This window comes from Toxorhynchites rutilus, chromosome 2 (genome assembly GCF_029784135.1).
Source record: "Toxorhynchites rutilus septentrionalis strain SRP chromosome 2, ASM2978413v1, whole genome shotgun sequence".
Taxonomy (NCBI): Eukaryota; Metazoa; Arthropoda; class Insecta; order Diptera; family Culicidae; genus Toxorhynchites; species Toxorhynchites rutilus.
In genome coordinates this window covers 128052636-128073042 of record NC_073745.1, presented here as the reverse complement: position 1 = coordinate 128073042, position 20407 = coordinate 128052636, and the positions used below count along the sequence as shown (strand labels likewise).

Here is a 20407-nt window from a genome sequence, read left to right as displayed (position 1 = left end):
TTGCTACCATTCATAAGAAGCCACGACTCTCCAGCGTTGTTTTGGCCAGATTTCGCCTCTTGTCACTATGCAAATCCATCCTGGAATGGTATAATGCTCATGAGGTCAAATATGTGCCAAATCCACCGAACTGTCCAGAACTTCGTCCAGTGGAAAAGTACTGGGCTCTGATTAAGCGAAAACTATTCGAAACTAAGAAGAAAGAGAATGGCATTAATGATTTCAAGAGGAGATGGAAAAGCGCTCCCGCCAGCATATCTGAGGTTACTGTACGGAACCTAATGGCAGATGTTCCCAAGAAAGTTCGCGAATTTTACAGACAACGTAATTAACATCGAAGTAAGCTTTCCTTGTTTTAGATATAAGTCTATTTTACTGAAATAAACAATCGTTTTGTTTGTATTACGTGAATTTTTGTTTTACTGGCATCATCTCGGTGTCCGAAATTCAACATGGACAGGCTTTAGTGCGAAACCAGGATGAAACTGAGTGAATAAAAAACGTTTTGACAGCAGTGAGTTTGGAACTGGGGTTGAAACTGAAAAAAAAACAATTCGCTATGAGAAAAGAGTCTCGATTGATCAATTTCAGAAATATTTGTTGTTTTTCTCAAAATAAAAACATGTCTTCACATCTGACATCACTGATCATACCGAGAAAAAATTACATCAGTCTTTCCAGTCTACCAAACAAAACATTTCACTGAAATTCGTGTAATGGAATTTTGATCTGATCGAATTGCTCGTCTCATCATATAGAATAGGGTCCTATGATCGTATCGATTGCAACGAGTATGTGTGTAGACGACATGTGCGGAAATGGAATAAATTGTCAGGGTCGAATTTGCATCGATGTCACAAGGTTGTGTAACCTGACAGAATGTAGTCCTCATTAGCGGCGAAAATAAAGACAGCGGAATTTTCTCTTATAATAAATACTATTTTCTCAGTGCATATTACTAATATTTTTATATTTTATCTATGTTTACATTTCGTTAGGGGATAAAACTGTTTGAAAAAAAAATAATGAGATAAGATCTAGAATTTTTGTTTTGTTTTCCGCTCAATAGCACCTGCACTATTTGAGAGTTCAATGGTTAATTGTGAAAACATATTTTTTTATTATTCGAGGAAAACTGCCAAAAATAGTTTTATTTGAAGCTGCCAGATAGGAAATCGAAACAACATACTCAACGCATCACAGACCAACTGTTCCTCACATGCAAACAAAACACTAATCATACGACTAAGATGCCAGCGCAATCTCTATTCTCTCACAAATGGAATACGTTCCATAACAATTGATTCCTTGATGGGATCCGGATCGTCCCCGATACAGTAGGTTAGAATGCACGTCAAATCGACCGGTTCGCCGGAAGGATTCGCCAGCAGCAGCACCTGCGTTATGCCTTCCGCTGGCGGTCGGAACGGCTTCGTCCCTGGTAGGCTTGTACCAGACGCCGGCAGTAGTCGTAGCTTACCCGGTTTTCGTACACTAGCATCGAAATAGAAGCTGGGAATCCCGATGCGTCCCTGATTGATAGTGGAAATCACTATCACCGCCACATCCGCCCTCGGATGATCGCTCGCGAAGTTAAGCGTTATTTGCAGACCATCCTTTTCGTCCAAAACGGTCCGCGAGGGTTCCTTGCTGGGTTGAATGTTGTCCAAATCGATAACAATTTCTGCCAGAGATTTAAACTCCTTCTTAGGTACAACTACTGCCGGAGAAGACACTGTGGGTGCTAGAGCTAATGACTCGGGAGTTTCTTCTTCCTCAGGGGTCGTGGGTTTAAGCATTATTTCATCCTCTTCGCTGGAAGAGACGCAGCACTGTTGGTCTTGAATTTCGTCAGAATGTTGCGAGAGGAGTGTTGACTTCATCCCGTTCACTATGACATCAAGGTCCGGAATTGACTTCGCTGTCGTTGAGACGTTCACTTGCGTTGAATTGGTGCTCGTGTTGGGAGACTTTTTATTCATTTCTCCGTTGGTAGGTACATTTCTGCACGACACGATTATCTAGGAAACATGATATGAGATTAATAGGATGAATTATACTTACTTCGATTGATTCTGATCATTCCCCTTTATGTTACGCAGTAGATGTCGTACATCGTTATACTTATCCAGAGCGTTAGCTGTGGGCACCCGAGGCGCCTCGATTGCACTTGACTGGCTGCTCATTACCAAGGGGGTCAAAATAGTATCGGTGTTGATTGCTGACATTAGCGATTTGGCCGAATCGGATTTTACATTTTGAATCTCATCTGTGCTAACAGTGGTGGAGAATATTTCACTCAGGTCATCGTAGGCACTCCTGGGTGCTTCGCTGCTTGACGGAATGGTAGAAACATCGAACAAAGTGTCAAGCGGGTCGGATCCGCTTATGTTTGTTGACTGGGAAGTTTCCGTTGAAACTTTGGATTGCAGTGCCGTAGTTGAGTTCACTGATACCCGCGGCTTTGTGGAAGCTTGCTGCGCCGATGGAATAAGCTGTCGGTACTTCTTCAACACATGCGTTAGGTTATCGTAAACATCGTAGATTCTCTCTGCAAAATTAAATCACAAATAGATGAGTGTAAATGATGAGAGTCAGCTATTTTTTTTGCAAACAAACCATGTTCAGAAACATGAGTAAATTCACGGTAGACTAAAAGGCGGCTCCAGTAAATAAACCAATCAAAATAATTTGGAGTTCCGTTCCGGAAGTACCCATATCCAACAATATGTCATATAAAACTATTTGAAAAATCAGCAATATAAAAGCTGAACCAGGTTCAATTCTGAGGAGAACGCCTGTAGAAACTTTAGGAGTCTTTAGGAGCTGCCAAATGGATTCGCCCAAATAGGGTTACCTCATTCAAAATTGTGAAGAAATTCGATGAAATATGATCAAATTAGTTCTATCGAAATATTCAAAAGTGTTGGCGATCATAGGCCCCTATTCCAGAAAACGAGACGAGCAAATATCCTATTCCAGTACACGAATTTCATTGAAATGTTTTATTTGGTAGACTGGAGAGACTTCATTCCCTTTTTTTTTTTTTTGAGAAATCAACAAACATTTTTGAAATTGATAAATCGATACTCTTTGTTCAGTGCCAAAATATTAAAAAACATAACAAAATGGAATATGTTTCATATATCCTTTGGTTTCATTGATTCATTGATTTCTCGTTCATATGGTTTCATAACCCAGACGTTTTGTTATTATGGATTTATTGGGAGAAATGTTTGTTCACCTAATCAACGATTTATCAAGAAAAGTTTTAAATGCATATAGCATATATTTCCAATAAAGTGATTGTTTTGAATTACTCATTTTGGTTCAATATGAAGACACTTTTCGTGACGTGTCAATATATACAACACAGTCATCTGGCATCCCTGGATGAGTTCGATATGATTACATTTGGTTGTGTTGTTTGGAAAAGGCCCATTTGAAAATCTGTAAAAAATCTTGCAATCACTGAATTGAATTTGATGATTGCAGTTGGAAACATCTTCTTCTTCTTCTTCTTATATGGCACTAACGTTCCTAGAGGAACTTCGCCGTCTCAACGTAGTATTACTTGCGTCATTTTCATTAGTTGTTCATTTTCATTTGTTGAGATTTCTATGCCAAATAACACGCCTTGAATGCATTCTGAGTGGCAAGCTCTAGAATACGCGTGACCACAGTGCAAGTCAGAGGAAATTTCTTTGACGAAAAATTTCCCCGACCAGAACGGGAATCGAACCCGAACCCCCGGCATGTTAGGTTTGACGCTAACCACTCGGCCACGGGAGCACACAGTTGGAAACATACATTGCTTATGTAATACTAGTTTAGCCGTGAAACAATTTCTGAAGATAAAGGCGGAACAGAAGAATACAGTTGCTTTAAATCAGGGGTTCTCAAACTATTTTGGGCAATAGACCCCTTTTCCTGAATTCAGTGATACCTCAGACCCCTATGGCCAATGTTTTAAATTAAAAAATCTATTTCTAGTTTTTGTATTATTCATACACGAATTTCGGATGTTTTTTCGAACCCCGCAAAAATTCAACGAAAATTATGTTTACTATCCATTATATCATTATTTGTTCATCTATCTTTTAACAATAAAACGAAAATTGAACGGTGAAAAAATATTCTTAACTAGAATAGCTACAAGCTGATGAAGTGATGGGGTTCAAAAAAAGATTTGCCATGGCGTATAAGATTCCAGCCCTTCTGGTTATCTGAAACAGAAAAATCGAACAGATTCTGAAACAGTAAAGATACCGCTATCGCATGAACCTCGGACAAGCCAAAAACATCTTTTTTTGACAAAATGGCGGCCGTTTTAAAAACAAAATGCGGTAAAATAGTGAAATTTAAAAATTATAATTTTTCAGTGGTTAATGCGATAGAGAGATGCATGCAGATTGTATTCCTATGAATTCGACATGAATCGGTTCAGTAGAATTTGCGATATACACCAGTTTGGAAAAACTAGTTCATCATCACTAAAATGGCTCTAACTCGGTAAATATTAGGAGTATTCGATAAGTCCTTTGTAGGGTATATTCTTGAATACGTAAACTACAGAAATATGAAGCAAAACAATTTTTGATTTCTTTCAAATTTCTAGACTAGAATACTCCCTTAACCAAAGACTTCTGAAAGTATCTGACAATACTCCAATTTTTTTAGGGCTGCTAAAAATGTACAAAATTAATTTGGGAGTTTATTTTATGTGGAAAAAACGCGATTACAGAGCGCCGGCAAAAAATTCTTTGAACATCAAGTTGATAAGTTTTTCACTGTAAGCGTTCTATTTAGGATCTGCTTTGTAACTTCATGCATTTTCTTCAATAAAAAAGTGTCAACAGATATTTTTCCATCAATTACGTACTCCTTAATGAGTAGTTCAGCCGTTGTCCGAATCTACACATTTTCCAAGCTTTCATAATTTTGTCGATCAAACGCAACTTTATTCAAGACTTTCAGCGTTTGCATGAACGCATTCGTGAAAAAAAAATCCAATACCGTGCTGAAAAGTCGTGAAATGCTCGAATGAAAAATCAGTAGGACTCTTACTTTGAAATAGCTTTTTCATGTTGTTAATCACTTTGAGTATGTATGACAAAAATGTCAAATAAATATCAGTCTACTACTTTGGCGTTCTCAACATGGTGATTATGTTTCACAAATCCAAAGTAGATTCGGAGTGGTTCATCTGTTAAGCACTCTTCGCGCCACTGCTTCCAGTGAAAGCCATCTAATCGCGCATGGGGGCAGCAATTTCAAGGGTTTCAATTCAAAAATTTCCTAAATCTCATCACACTTACTAGTCCGCAAGGGACTGCAGCTAAGACAACTATTGGTTTGCTCAATCTCATCTGAAATATGACTACACGCATCCGAAGAACAAAAGGCAAAACTATAGCAAATACACTTCATAATGAAAAAGGATGTACAATCTCTTTTAAGCAAAGAGCCAAGTGAGTTGCCTGATTCATTGGCAATCAAACTGAACGGATTGTTTCGCAAATGACTAATGGGCTCCTCGTGCTGATCAACTCCGAGAACAATCGTGATCACAGCAGTCGCTTCTGGGCTTCTAAGTCGCAGTATGCTTCAAAAAATCCTTCAATCCTCCTAGACACTTCATGTCTTTACTGCATATTTTGTAGAAACCAGCATGCTTATCGGTGCTCTGAGAAAGCCAGCTCAGTCTAGCCTCCCAATCTCTTCGGTGAAATCAGTGATGCCATTTTGAATAACTGTTTCATGATGATGATGTTGGATTAAAGAAGCTTTAAACTTTTCAGTTCATTCGCCTCTAAGTAACTGTTTCAATAAAACTAGCACAAACTAGCTTTCCAAACCAACTCAAAAGAGTCAAATGTGATTGCAGATATTTTTTAATCTGGAAAATCTAGACAACGTGCGAAAGGTCTGGACTAGACAGAGGACGGTCTCGGTTTCTGGATGCTTTACCAAAGTCTGGAAAAAACAAACAGCAATTCACCCACTTGGTGGGATTTTAGACGAAATCCTGACGTATCCAGAGGACGTAAATTTGTTTATTTGGACTCGGTTGCGATATGAGGAGTACTTACGAACTAAAAATGTAGCTCCCGCAGGCCCATTGAAACACGGCAAAAGGTAAGTAACTCCACTTCCGATTGTCCTAAATGAATAGCAATTTTTTTATTTCCATTTTTAGGAGTAGACTAACAGAAAGTTGCAACACCATAAAATGTAAATTGAGGCCACTGGCCCAAATGTTTTGTAACAGTGTGAGAGAAACAACACTTCGTCATCTCTCATTAGAAAGAACGATCATTATGGTTGATTATGTATGATATTGATTTGTTGATATTTTGAGTTTGAGTATAGTCGTGAAGTTCTTCCAACATTGTAGAGCAGGTTTTTGTAATTCGAACATTCGCACGATAGTGACAACGGACGATAGTTATGAAGAATAAGGCCATCATTTTTTTTTCTTTACGTAATAAAATATTTATTTCCAACGATATTGTTTTGAGGACATGCTTTGAAAAAAAGGATATTAAAAAAGTGATAATAGATTTAAGAGCCAAATGAACTGCAAAATTAAAAATACTTAAAAACAAAAACTGAACTGAACTGATGATAAGTTTCAAACAAGGAAAAATGAGTCTATCATTGCAAAGCATTAACAAGATGCTGTTTTTAAATTCTTTTCTCATAGTTTTGATATCCGTCTAAACAAAATCTCTTTTAGAAAATTCCTTGAAATCCATCAGATGTTTTATATAAAAGTTATGTTTCTGACCGATGCTGTTAACCAGTTTCTGTTTAAATAATTAAATCAATACTCGTGTCCCGTATATCAAATTACACGAGAATAGAATAGATAAAGGAATGAAAATCAGAATCCTATATGGGAGTAGCTCAGATTATACTGATCGTGAGGTGGATAAATTCGTATTTTCTATGAGTTAAAGATTCGAAATATTTCGAACGACTTGATAAAATACCATTCTGTATTCCATTCGAGTTGTTTTTGCATTTCGTTCGATCTGTTTCTCTTCGAACTTTAAATTATAAAAAAATAAACTTTCGTTCCTTTTTTAATCAACCACTTTTTTGTGATATTTAGCCCAAATTTATGTTTCATCCTCTACAGATAATTGTGATACAAGAATCTTCATTAATGGATTATTATGATTTTTATTCGAATGAATCCTAGATTAAGAAAATTATATTTTGAAAAAAACTTGCTATCGCTTTTCTCACTAAAAAAATATTTTGCGCAGCGTCGGACTGTGTCAATTGAAAGCTTATATTTTTACCGAAATCCGCGGCAAACTTCTGCAACAAAACTTTTAAGCTGGTTTGCTACAAAAAATCACAGTTTTTCATATTTTTTTTGGGTCAGGTCTACTATGACCAAATTTTACAATATCTAATGAAAGAGATTTGTTTTGTATAGTTTTTCGAAGAACTTTTCCATTGACGCGTGCAGAGTTTCAAAGTAATGTACTTTCTTTATAAAAAATGTCAAAAAAACCTCAATATGCCAAGCTTTAAAAAGTCATAAGAAAAACTGATTTGATGATAATGCGCTCAAATGTGGAATTTAAGCACTTGAATATTAGAGCAAGAAAGAAAAAATATTACGGAACAGCTAAAGCCAATTTCGTTTCTAGCCTGATGGCCAGCGATTCCGCACTGTGCGACGGTGGCCTTATCATCTTGTGAGGCAGAGCACATGATGTTGTCCAAGACGATTCAAGAGGCGCTATGGTGACGAAATTTATTGAATCAAATCTCCAACGGGATGACCATCCTGATCTTGTATGGCATTCAATCTGCCATTTGCATTACCAAGAGTGGACCGTTCAACCCAAGGACAAAACATATGCTATCATTTTGTCCACGAAGCAATCGACAGTGGAATTGTTGTGGTAAACTATCTTAACATCAAAAGTCAAGCTGCTGATGGATTCACCAAGCCACTTGTTCGAGCTGGAATCATGAACCAGAAGCGGTTTTTAGGAATCGAGGAATAGGGAGGTAATCTGCACAGCAACCGTCATTTGCCATACAAATTAAACACAAGTTTCTACATTACTCGGGAATTAATCAAGCAAATGACACGAAATTTGGCATATGGAGATTTCAAAGTGCAATAAATGTTTTTACGGTGGTTAGACACTCCACCCCCTTTCTAAGGGGGAGCTGCCATACAAATGAAAGACAAATTTCTGCATAATTTGAAAACTAATCAAGCAAATGGAGTTAAATTTGTCATGCGAATGTTTTAGAGAACACGAAACGTTTCCATGGTGAATAGACACTCCTTTTCTCTCTCTGAGGGGGGAGGGGGGTCGTGCCATATTAATGAAGCATACATTTCTGAATAATTCAAGAACTAATCAAGCAAACTAAACCAAATTTGGCATGTGGAGGTTTTAGGAGGCAAGAAACATTTCTAAAGTGGTTCATCACTTCTCCCACCTTTCTGAGGGGAAAAAATTGTCCGATTTAGGGCTGTCTTTATTCTATCATATGTTCTGTATAAACCATTTATTCCATGTAACGGAGAAACATGTTATTTGCAAGTGGTTGAAAAATCTTGAACGAGAATTGTGTCTGAAAATAATCTGATATTATAACGATGAGTTTTGTTAGAAATACTGGGAATTTTATAGTAAAAAGTAAATTCAACGGGGTCGGTTAGAAGATCAATCAATCAACAGTTCTGCGATTGGATCCATGAACTTGCTCATAGTAAGAAAACGTGAATGTTTGAAGGTATTGATAACGAAAAACAAACTTTAGGCGGGACGAAGTTTGCCGGGTCAGCTAGTTTCACTATAAACATCAAGAAAGAAAAAAGCAGATAAGGAATACTAGTCTTCCTAACTTTTGGCGTTCTCTTCGTTAGGTCCGGGTACTTCTGGGACTACTCCAGCACCTTGAAAGCAAGCAGTTCAAGAAAGCACATAAAAAGTAAGAATCAGTTAATATTACTAACCAAATTCGCTTGCTAGGCTCCAAAATGCCGCTAAATTTTTTGCTCCGTTTTCATGAGACAGATCTGTTATGTATTTAAACATTGAATAAGGTTATTAGTATGATATTTGTGTCGGTCACACAGATGAACAGACCAAAAAAATTGTCAAAAATTTCATAGAAATATTTTTTACATGAATAATGCAAATAAGAATCGCTCATATCATGTCCTATTAATTTTTAGACACCATGTGTCAAAACAAACCAAACCGTAAGCTTAACTTACTATCCATTAGAAATAAATTATCAGAAGCTTACCCAGCATTCCTTCGCTGTGTTGAGTTTCCTGTGCGAGTCGATCGATAGTAGGGTTAATTTTTTCGCAGGACTCATAGATTTCATGAATAATGGCCAACTCCTCTTCCGATGTTTCGCCTGGTTGGTACTGGGAAAGCATTTCATCGAGCAGCTTTACATTTTCCGACACCTTCTGTAGCTCTGCGACACGACGATCTTTTATTGCCGTGCGCCGTTCATCATCACGGTAGAAGTTTTGAATCAAAAGATTTGCCTTGTCACGATCTTCCTGCTTGGTACTGTGAATCAATGCTCGTAGTTTAGTAAATTCTTTCTCGTCCAACCCGGTGCTAGGTTTATTTTTTGGCGTATTTTGAACAACTACGTTTTTCTGTGGATGATGCTCAATTCCTTGAGTTTTCAGCATATTGTAGGCCGCTTCAATTTTTTTAAACTTGTCATATTTGTTAGTCCACGTCAGGAGGATATTCAAAATCTGAAGAGGAAACGCAGCATAAAAATGGAAAGCAAATAAACAAAAATAAAAAAACTATTCATCTCAACATACCATTCCGGAAACCTCTTTCGACGTTTTGTCCCCATGATGTTTTTTCGACACTAACCTAATCAGTTCATTCAGAAATCTAAACTTGTTGATCTCCGCCCGAAATTCCTCGCCACACGTTTCCATGCATTCCTCCAGCGCCTGTATTCAGTAGAGATTTACTAATTTCCAACATAAATAAAACCGATTTAATTCACCATACCTCCAAAGCCAGGAGAGCCTCCTTCGTGTTCGAGGAATGTATTCGCTCGACCAAAAGTTGAAGAGCAACGGTGATCAACCTCGGTTCAGTTTTGAGCTTGAGACAGAATTGGTCAAACGCAGAAACGTCGAGATCGTCGTTATTGGGATTGACTGCTTTGCCTAGATCGAGCAAATATGTTACATGTTTTATGTTTGATAAGAACATTGTTTCCTAATATTACTTACGTAAATAACTGTCTAGCATTGCTTCCCCGTCCATGCTGCACTCGTATAGTTGGATTTTAATCCAAATAATACTTCAATGTTGTCGAGAAAATCTCGTAGCAGTTCAACTGCTTGGTGTTGTTTTCTTTTTTTTGCGAATTCGATTTTTTGCCTGCCGTGGTGTCAAATGCATGAAACCAAGACGGGTCTATGGTACTAGGTGAGGCGGTTTCGTCACTAAATGGGTAGGGGACCAGTATATGAAAACAGTACGGAAGAAAGCAGAAGGGGAATTATTTGCTTGTAGCGTGAAAGAGACAGACTGATAACGAGCGAGCTTCGACACCAGCGTATTGTGTTTTGTTTACAAACAAAACACAGTAGACTTCCACGATGGCTGAAGAGTGGTTTTAGCAAGTTGGCCCACCTTAGGATATACTTCTAGGCGCCTTGCATGAAACATGACAATAAAAACGAGATGTGAGCAGTCCCTCACACGCGGGTGCCAGTTTTTTTTATGATTCTATAGAACAAACCTGCACTGGAGAAATAGTTTAGTAAAAGCAGCTACCAAATCTTTAGTAGCAAAAACATTGGTAAAATATACACATTTTTTGTAAATATTACTAGAATTGCGTAAAAAAGATGTCAGACGCAATGAATGTTCTTACCAGGAATTCGTATATTTTACTTCATACCATTAGTAAGTTTGTTTTTATTGTCATACCTAACAACTGTGATGTGCGCACTTTGTCTTTTGTCTTTTGGAGACGAAGCGATTCGGAGGTAAGCACTTTGTTTTTATTGAATTCAATTATGTATTCATCTCCCCCGAGAATTTGTTTTCATATTTTCGGCGGGGAAAATATCACAAGAAATTTTGATCCATATTAACTGAATTGACCATACATCAGCAAGCCGTGGAATAAAGGTGACATATAATTTTCATCATAACGAATATTGCAGATTTTCTTTGTGACTTTTTCTTGTAAGCCATTTCAGTGTTTGAAAGACTATTTCCGGAAGAAGTTGTGTACTTCCCGCTGTTTTGACCCTCGGAGCAGAATTTCTGAAGATATTCAATATTCTAAACTTTTTTTGACGGAATTTCGAAAGAAGCCGGAATTATTTTTCAAGTGTTTTTTGGAGTGTGAAGCTTCCATTGGACCCGCTTCAAGGATTTTAGAAGTTCTCTGACATTCATCTAGATACATTTAAGATAAGTTTTCGTTTTATTTTTCTTTCACGCATACGTATACATATACATATACATACCCATATTTCATTTTATTTTATTTATTTATTTATTTTCTTTTTTAATTTTATCATTTAATATTTGCGTGTTCTAAAAAATCTTCTCTCTCATTTTTACGACTTTTTTTTTTGAAAAATGGAGGGTAATGAACCCTCCGATGCTGAAATGAGGGTCTCAGACCCTCCTCCAGATGGTTTAACGGTTTCTCTAGGAAAAAAACAAAAACAATCGCAGTCAAACTCTTCGTCTGTACCAAATAGTGACTCTGTTCTCCGCTCTTCGACACAATCTCTGCCTAACTCTGCTCAACTTCCACGTATTAGACAATACCAGAACGCCCCGGCATCATCGAAAAACCGTTGGGTGGTATTCTTCCGTCCCAAAGGGAAACCTCTAAGAGTATCTCAAATTTGCAAAGACCTGACGTCTAACTACTCAGGTGTCTTAGAAATGACGAAAGTCAATAAAGATAAACTTCGTGTTGTGCTCTCAAATTACAAAGATGCTAACGCGATAGTGAAAAACTCTTTGTTCACTAATGAATATAGAGTTTATATTCCGGCTCACATTGTTGAAATCGATGGTGTAGTTACGGAAAAATCTCTTCAACTTCAAGATTTTGTAAAAGCTAAGGGTATCTTTCACAATGCAAATATTCCACATATTAAAGTTTTGGAGGTGAGAACTCTGAACTCTTTGATATCTGAGGGTACAGAAAAAAAGTATTATCCATCTGGCTCTTTTAGAATTTCCTTCGAAGGCACAGCACTTCCAAATTATGTGCTTATCGACAAACTTCGTCTTCCAGTTCGGTTATATACCCCTAAAATAATGACTTGCCTAAATTGCAATCAGTTAGGTCACACTAAAACCTACTGTTGTAATAAAACGAAATGCTAAAAATGTGGTGACGACCATGACGAAGTCACTTGTAACAAAGATGCTGATAAATGTATCTTTTGTGGAGATGTTCCTCATACAATTAAGGATTGTCCGAAATACAAATTACGTTCGATGAAACTCAAGCAATCACTTAAGGATCGTTCTAATCGATCCTTCGCTGATATGCTCAAGGCAGCTTCACCTCAGGTACCCGAGGCTTCAGAAAATCCTTTCCCTGTTTTATCAGAGGATGATGATTCGGATTCTCAATTTGATCCAGTAATCACAGGAAGAGTCAGGAAGAGGAAAATTGCTTCTTCCTCTAAGCCATCTAAAAAAAGAGGATTGATCTCTAACAAGCCAGAATCTTCAAATTATTCTGCTCTACCCAAGAATAACCCTCCTGGTTGGAGATCTTCAAATTATGACGTTCATTTCCCTGAATTGTCAAGCCATTCTCAATTTACTTCTCAATCGGTTCCTGATCCCTCATCTTTTTCAGGAGGTATTTCCTTTTCATCAATTGTTCAATGGATTCTTGATTTTTTCGGAATATCAGATTCAATGAAAGGTATCATTTTTGCTTGGCTTCCTTCTATCAGCCAGATAGCTAAACAAATGACTTCAAAGTGGCCCCTCCTCTCGTTCATTAATTTCGATGTCTAATTTATTGGACGATTCAGGTAAATCCTCTATTTTGCAGTGGAATTGTAGTAGTATTCTTCCTAAACTTGATTCTTTCAAGCAAATGCTCCATTTTTTGAATTGTGATGCGTTTACTCTTTCTGAAACATGGCTTCGTTCGGACAATGTGTTAAACATCCATGCTTTTAATATTATCCGTTTAGACCGCGATGATTGCTATGGAGGAGTTCTCATAGGTATTAAAAAATGCTACCCATTTTACAGGATTCCTCTGCCTTTAGTCTCAGGAATTGAAATTCTAGCGTGTCAGGTACGTATCAAGGGTAAAGATTTATGCATTGCTTCTATTTATATTCCTCCAAGAACTATGCTTAATTATAGAAATCTTGTGAATATAGTTGAACTTTTACCGCAACCTAATCTTATTTTGGGAGATTTCAACCCTCATGGAATTGGATGGGGTGAGTCTTTTGATGATCGAAGGGCCAATTTGATTTATGATCTTTGCGAGGACTTCAACATGGCAATTTTGAATACAGGTGATGTAACAAGAATCGCTCCATCTTCAGGCCGCGCTAGTTGCTTAGATTTGTCTCTGTGTTCTTCCTCTTTTTCTTTAGATTGTAATTGGAATGTCATCCAAGATCCACATGGAAGTGATCATTTGCCAATCACTATTTCCATTTCAAATAATTCAAAATCGTCTGAAACAACAAATATTCAGCATGATTTATCTAGAAACATTGATTGGAAGAGATTCTCTTCAATTATTTCAGAATCGGTGGCATTAGTTCATGAGTTACCCCCGCTGGAAGAATATAATTTTCTAACTGGTTTAATTCTTGACAGTGCTATTGATGCTCAGACGAAGCGCTTTCCTGGTAATTCGTTTCGTAGACGTCCTCCTAATCTATGGTGGGACCAAGAATGTACAAATCTCTATAAAGATAAATCGAATGCGTTCAAGGATTGGCGAAAATTGGGCACCCGTGAACGTTATGATAACTACATTTATCTGGAGCGTAAATTCAAAAGCTTCATTAAAGCTAAAAAGAGAGGCTATTGGCGTCATTTTGTAAATGGGCTTTCACGAGAGACTTCCTTGAGCACTCTTTGGAGAGTTGCCAGACAAATGAGAAATTCATCTCATTCAAATGAAGAAGTTGAATATTCAGAAAGGTGGATTTTTGACTTTGCCAAGAAGATATGTCCAGACTCTGCCCCCGCACCTTCTCCCTTCTTAGAGGCATCTGATGATGTTGAGCCTCCGTTCAGTATGACTGAATTTTCTCTTGCCCTTCTTTCTTGCAACAACACGGCTCCAGGGTCAGATAGGATCAAATTTAATTTGTTGAAAAATCTACCTGATAATGCGAAGAGACGTTTGTTGAAACTGTTCAATGCTTTCCTTGAACAGAATATTGTTCCGCATGAGTGGCGACAAATTAAAGTTATAGCTATTCCGAAACCTGGTAAACCTGCGTCTGATTATAATTCTTATAGACCAATTGCAATGCTATCTTGCATTCGCAAATTACTAGAAAAAATGATTCTCCATCGTTTAGACAGCTGGGTTGAATCTAATAATCTTCTCTCGCCATCGCAGTTCGGGTTTCGTAGAGGCAAAGGAACCAATGATTGTCTTGCGCTTCTTTCATCAGAGGTTGACTTTGCCTTGTGTAGTAAGCAACAAATGGCATCAGTGTTCCTAGATATCAAAGGTGCGTTCGATTCTGTTTCCATTGAAGTTCTTTTTCAAAAACTTCGTCTAAATGGGTTTTCCCTGAAATTAAATAGTTTTCTGTTTAACCTAATGCGTGAAAAACATATGAGTTTTTCTCATGGTTCTTCGTCAGTTTTACGCATTAGCTACATGGGTCTTCCTCAAGGCTCATGTCTTAGTCCAATTCTTTACAACTTCTATGTAAATGATATTGATGTTTGTTTATCGGGAAATTGTACTTTGAGACAGTTTGCAGATGATTGTGTTGTATCGGTAATAGGCAAAGACAACACCGATCTTCATAATCCTTTGCAAGATTCTCTTGACAATTTGGTTGATTGGGCCTGTAGATTGGGTATTGAATTTTCTACTGAGAAGACAGAGATGGTTGTATTCTCAAGAAAACATCATCCTGGACAAATACAGCTTAAACTTTTGGATAGACCTATTCGTCACTCGATGTCATTCAAGTATTTAGGTGTTGTGTTTGACTCCAAAGGAACATGGGGTAAACACATAGGCTACTTGAAACAAAAATGTCAGAAAAGAATAAATTTTCTTCGATCCATAACAGGAACTTGGTGGGGAGCTCATCCTGAGGATTTGATTAGGTTGTATAAAACAACCATTTTATCTGTTATGGAGTATGGTAGTTTTTGCTTCAGGTCCGCTGCCTATACCCATATTTTGCATCTGGAAAGGATTCAATATCGCTGTTTGCGTATTGCTCTAGGATGTATGCAGTCAACACATACAATGAGCCTAGAAATTCTAGCTGGCATACTTCCTCTTTCCGTACGTTTTTTCGAGTTATCATTCCGTTTTTTAATACGGTGAGAAACACTTAATCCGAAGGTGATAGCAAACTTAGAAAAAATGTTGAACTCAGGCGTTCGATCTAGGCGAATGTCTCTATATCATGAATTTATGACTTTGGAAAGTCCATCTGCTTTATCTGGTTTCCAGATCATTCCTTCAATTTTGTTCAATTCCTCTATTACTATTGACCTGTCAATGAAGGATTATGTGCATAAAGGGTGTGTAACATCAAATTGCATCACGGAAAAAACGCTTTAGAAATTTAATTTTTAGGAATTATATCTTCAGCTTTCGCTTATAATCGGATAAGAGTGTATAGATCACGTTGGCCATGCTTCACTGTCAATTTTTCGTAAATTTGGAAAAATGTCGTCGAACGAAAAAGAGCGTCGTGAATTAATCTTGTACACTCATTTCGAGAATCCGGAGTTGTCACATCGGGACATCGGTAAGATGCTGGGAATCGTCCAATCCACGGTCAGCAGAGTACTAAAACGATACTTCGAGAACCTAACCATCGACCGGAAGGTGAAGAACGGCAAAAATGGATGCTCCGTCAGTGAAAAAGATCACAAGCGAATAGTTAAGCAGTTTAGACGTGATCCGAGAAGTTCGGTACGGGATGTCGCCAATAAGCTGAATTTGTCAAGTTCATTCGTCCAGCGGACCAAGCAGCGGGAGGGCCTGCGTACATACAAGGTTCAGAAGGCTCCTAACCGCGACGAAAGGCAAAACATGGTAGGGAAGACGCGAGCCCGGAAGCTGTACACCGAAATGCTGACGGAGCCGCATTGCCTGGTAATGGACGACGAAACCTACGTCAAAGCGGACTTTCGTCAGCTGCCGAGCCTGTTGTTCTTCTCCGCAGAGGACAAATTCAGCGTTCCGGAGGAGATTCGCAAGCAGAAACTATCCAAGTTTGCCAAAAAGTACATGGTGTGGCAAGCGATCTGCTCTTGCAGAAAGCGGAGCGCCCCCTTCGTGATGACCGGCACGGTAAACGGGCAGGTTTACCTTAAGGAGTGCCTACAGAAGCGCATACTACCACTATTGAAGCAGCACGAGGGCCCGACCATCTTCTGGCCGGATCTCGCTTCGTGCCACTATTCAAAGGACGTGTTGGAGTGGTACGAAGCCAACGGGGTCACCTTCATGCCAAAGGAAATGAATCCGCCCAACGCGCCGGAGCTTCACCCAATAGAGAAATATTGGGCGATTATGAAGCAGGCCCTCCGGAAGAACCCAAAAGTTGTCAAATCGGAGGCGGACTTCAAGAGAAAATGGATTTCTGTTCAAATAAAAAAACAACAACCTGACGTTGTACAGAACCTTATGGACGGGGTAAAGAGGAAGGTGCGAGCATACGGGCTTGGGCTCGAAGTATGAATAAAAAGAAAATGCCAAAAGTTGTTTAATAGTTTTTATTTTACTGTCTAAAATTTTCAAAAGGATCGGTCTACTGGGCGAATTTCTACAGCGTTTTTTCCGTGATGCAATTTGATGTGACACACCCTTTAATATTTCAGATGATCTCCGCCATTTAGTTATACCTGCGATATTCCTGTCAAGGTATAAACATATTGACCCAACCAAAACTTTTTTTACTGATGGATCTAGTCTTAATGGATCCACAGGCTTTGGTATATTCAATATCAACTTCTTCACTTTTCGTAGGCTTAGTTTACCTTGTTCGGTGTTTGTTGCAGAATTGGCTGCAATATACATGGCCTTACTCCATATTCAGACCTTGGCCCCAGATCACTTTTTCATTTTTTCTGATAGTCTCAGCTCTTTAGAGGTACTCCGTTCAGTGAGAACTAGATATACGTCGTATTTCTTATCTGAAATCCATCAACTTTTAAGTGCTCTGATTACTAGTTCATTTAATATCACTTTCGTATGGATTCCGTCTCATTGTTCGATACCTGGAAATGAGAAAGCAGATTTTCTTGCTAAGAAGGGCACTATGGAAGGAGACTTATTCTATAGGCCTATTACTTTCGATGAATATCTTCATTTTCCTCGTGAACGGGCACTTGTATCTTGGCAGTCAAGTTGGAATAGTAGTGATAAAGGCCGATGGCTATATTCTATCATTCCTAGGGTTTCTCTCAAACCATGGTTTAAAGGATATAATTTTTCTCGTGATTTTATACGGGTAGTGTGCAGACTCATGTCTAACCATTATTCTTCGAATGCACATCTTTTTCGAATTAACATCAGTGATAGTAACCTATGCGTGTGTGGTATAGGATATCAGGATATTGATCATATTGTGTGGTTTTGTTCTGAGTTTCAAAATGACAGGTTATCTTTAATAGATCATTTTCGCAATAAGGGAATGCCACCTAATTTTCCGATTCGCGACGCTCTGGCTACTCGTAATATTGATGCTATTTCTTTAATTTGTGATTTTCTCAAATCCATACACTTTCAAATATGAATATATATGTTTAGTTTTCCTTTATTGTTTTGATTTTTATTATTAGCGTTTCCTTTTCTCTATTTCAACTTTTTTCTTCAGAATTCGAAAAGTGAGCAGATTTTCATCCCTTCCCTAGTCCCAAGGAGATAACTAGTTCCTAGGAGATGGTCATCTCTGCAACAAGAAGCTTAAACAAGAAGCCTATAATATTATCTTATTGTGAATTTTGTCATATTGTTTGTCCATATTGTAACATTTTTCTAAAAGATAATAGGATTTTTATGCCTTTTTGAGAAAGAACATTGGCATTGTTCTACTCAAAGAGGCTTTTCCCTATTCATAAACACGGCTCATTGTTACTTAATGTTGCAGAGCCATTTGAAAATGAATTTAGTACAAAAAAAAAACTTAATTGACCTAATACCATTTTTTTCTTTTTTAGTTGGCCTTAAAATTATATGCAGTACAATCATTCATCATAAACAAATCGGAGATAAGTATTCGTTTTTTTACATCATTACATCAGTCACCTCGGTCGGGAAACTATTTTCATATTCCCGCCAAGGATAAACATCAGTTATATTCTATACATTACAACACTATTGACCTTTTTCCTTGTCTTTACAGCTGGCATGATCCCAGACTCGTAATACTTGTTTACCAAAAACCATCCAAGCTCTGGGATTAAAGGTAACGGCGAGTTTGTCGCTAAGATTGGAATCTTTCTTCAACACATCATCGACCGTAAAAAACTGAAGGTGAACATACATAATTTATTGCATATTTAATATCATTAACATATGTATTTCTTTTCTTCATAGGGACACGAGAGAACAAAATACGGATGAAACGTGCTAATTCTACCGTCACTCTGCTAATCAGCTGCTAATCAGCTAATGCAAATCAGAGCGATGTAGCAGGAAGAGGAACGGGAACTTGCTTTGGAAATGCTCATCAAATTGAGGTGGTTGAGGCTGCGATTGAAATTTGCCTCTTGTACGCAGTTTATAGAATGATTCCAACGAGAATTATTTATGTTGTTTATAGAATAAGGTATTAGTATAATGTATTCTAAGTAAGTAGAATTAAACGCAATTAAATACAATTTTTTAAATTAAAAATAATTATTAAAAAATATTGTCATTATCCCTGATGATTACCTCTCACAAATATGAAGCAAAATTTTCACTGTTATTGCACCAATGTTGGACCAACAATTTGTAGTTTGTTTGACATATGTGCCTACCATTCTTTTTTTGTAACATGTACCAATGATTAGTAGGGTAGAAAATGACTAGAGAATTGGTAACATGTACCAAAAATTTCGTCATATTTACTAAATTTTCCTCTCAGTGTGGGAATATTGATTACCTTTCAAAATTTAAACCATTCTGTAACCGAAATATATGCACCATATCACAAAACAGTTAGGCCTTGTTCTCACTGCAGCGGGGCGTCAGCGTGGCTTAGGCGGGGCGTCTGACGCTTACGATTAATCGTGTGTGTTCTTACCGACGTGTCGTGAGTTTTGACGTGTGGCTGGCGTACAAACGAGAACACTTCACGCCGACGCTTCTATTTAGCATATGTTTGTTTGTAGTAGTAAAATAATTTGAATTATTTTGTTTTTTTTACGTTTTTCACTCTCCGAGTTTTTAGCTGGATACGTCCAACGATGTTGGAATATTGAAAAATAAACCAATTTTCATTCTTTCTTTCAAAACACACATTGCCAATTTTCATAGAACACGCCGAATACACGCCGCTGGCACGGTGCAATGTGAGTGAATTAAAATATCGTGGCGGAAAAAGAACACGCCCCGCTGCAGTGAGAACATGGCCTTATGGGAAGACCCCTGTCTGGAAGGTCGGAAAATTCGGGTATTTTGGTTATTGCTTAAGGTATATTTGAAGATGTGTTTTCAATTTTTTGAATGCACGAATAATGATTATTATGCCGGTGCTACACGATTCGTCCAACTTTGACTCGAATGTGTGACTCAAATATTTCTCTCAATGAATCGACAACTGTTGTGACGAATGTGCTGCTACACGGTGAAGTGAATGTTCGATAAAATGCATCCGGTCAATACAATTGCCGCTGAAGATTTTGAATATTTGCTGAACAAAATTCAACCAGAAATAAAAAGACAAGACAACAAATATGAGACTTGCTATTCCGATAAAAGTCCACCTAGCGGTTACTTTACGATTTTTAGCAACCGGTGATACTTTTACCAGCCTCGGATATCTCTTTAAAATAAACTGACCAGACGTCCCGCATTTCAACAAAATGTCCCGCGTAGGATTACGTCCCGCGAGACGTCCCGCATTTGGCAAAAGGAACGAAAATGTCCCGCAATATCAATATATTTCAGTACTACAATTTGACCATGTTGTTTTCTTAAATAG

General features: G+C 37.8%; 1 protein-coding gene across 2 annotated transcripts; it reads right to left on the bottom strand.

The window, feature by feature from the left end:
* Positions 1–940: 940 nt before the first annotated feature.
* On the bottom strand, positions 941–10456 carry LOC129771771 (ADP-ribosylation factor-binding protein GGA2). Of its 2 annotated transcripts, none has more exons than XM_055775791.1 (6): positions 10268–10456; positions 10041–10201; positions 9842–9979; positions 9295–9769; positions 2065–2551; positions 941–2004 (listed from the first exon to the last, which is right to left on the bottom strand). In XM_055775791.1, exons 1-6 carry the CDS (start codon positions 10299–10301, stop codon positions 1266–1268), a joined length of 2034 nt encoding a protein of 677 aa, XP_055631766.1. In that variant the 5' UTR covers positions 10302–10456; the 3' UTR covers positions 941–1265. The 2 variants fall into 2 exon arrangements, with proteins under 2 accessions (XP_055631766.1, XP_055631767.1); XM_055775792.1 differs by having other exon boundaries at positions 941–2021; positions 2115–2551.
* Between the last annotated feature and the right edge of the window lie 9951 nt (positions 10457–20407).

Excerpts from the sequence above, each read along its gene's own strand:
- LOC129771771 (XM_055775791.1), bottom strand. The coding sequence starts at position 10,301 with ATGGACGGGGAAGCAATGCTAGACAGTTATTTAC. Across the intron at positions 10,202-10,267 it reads AATGCTAGACAGTTATTTAC|GCAAAGCAGTCAATCCCAAT; the intron begins GTAAGTAATATT and ends TGCTCGATCTAG. Across the intron at positions 9,980-10,040 it reads AGGCTCTCCTGGCTTTGGAG|GCGCTGGAGGAATGCATGGA; the intron begins GTATGGTGAATT and ends TACTGAATACAG.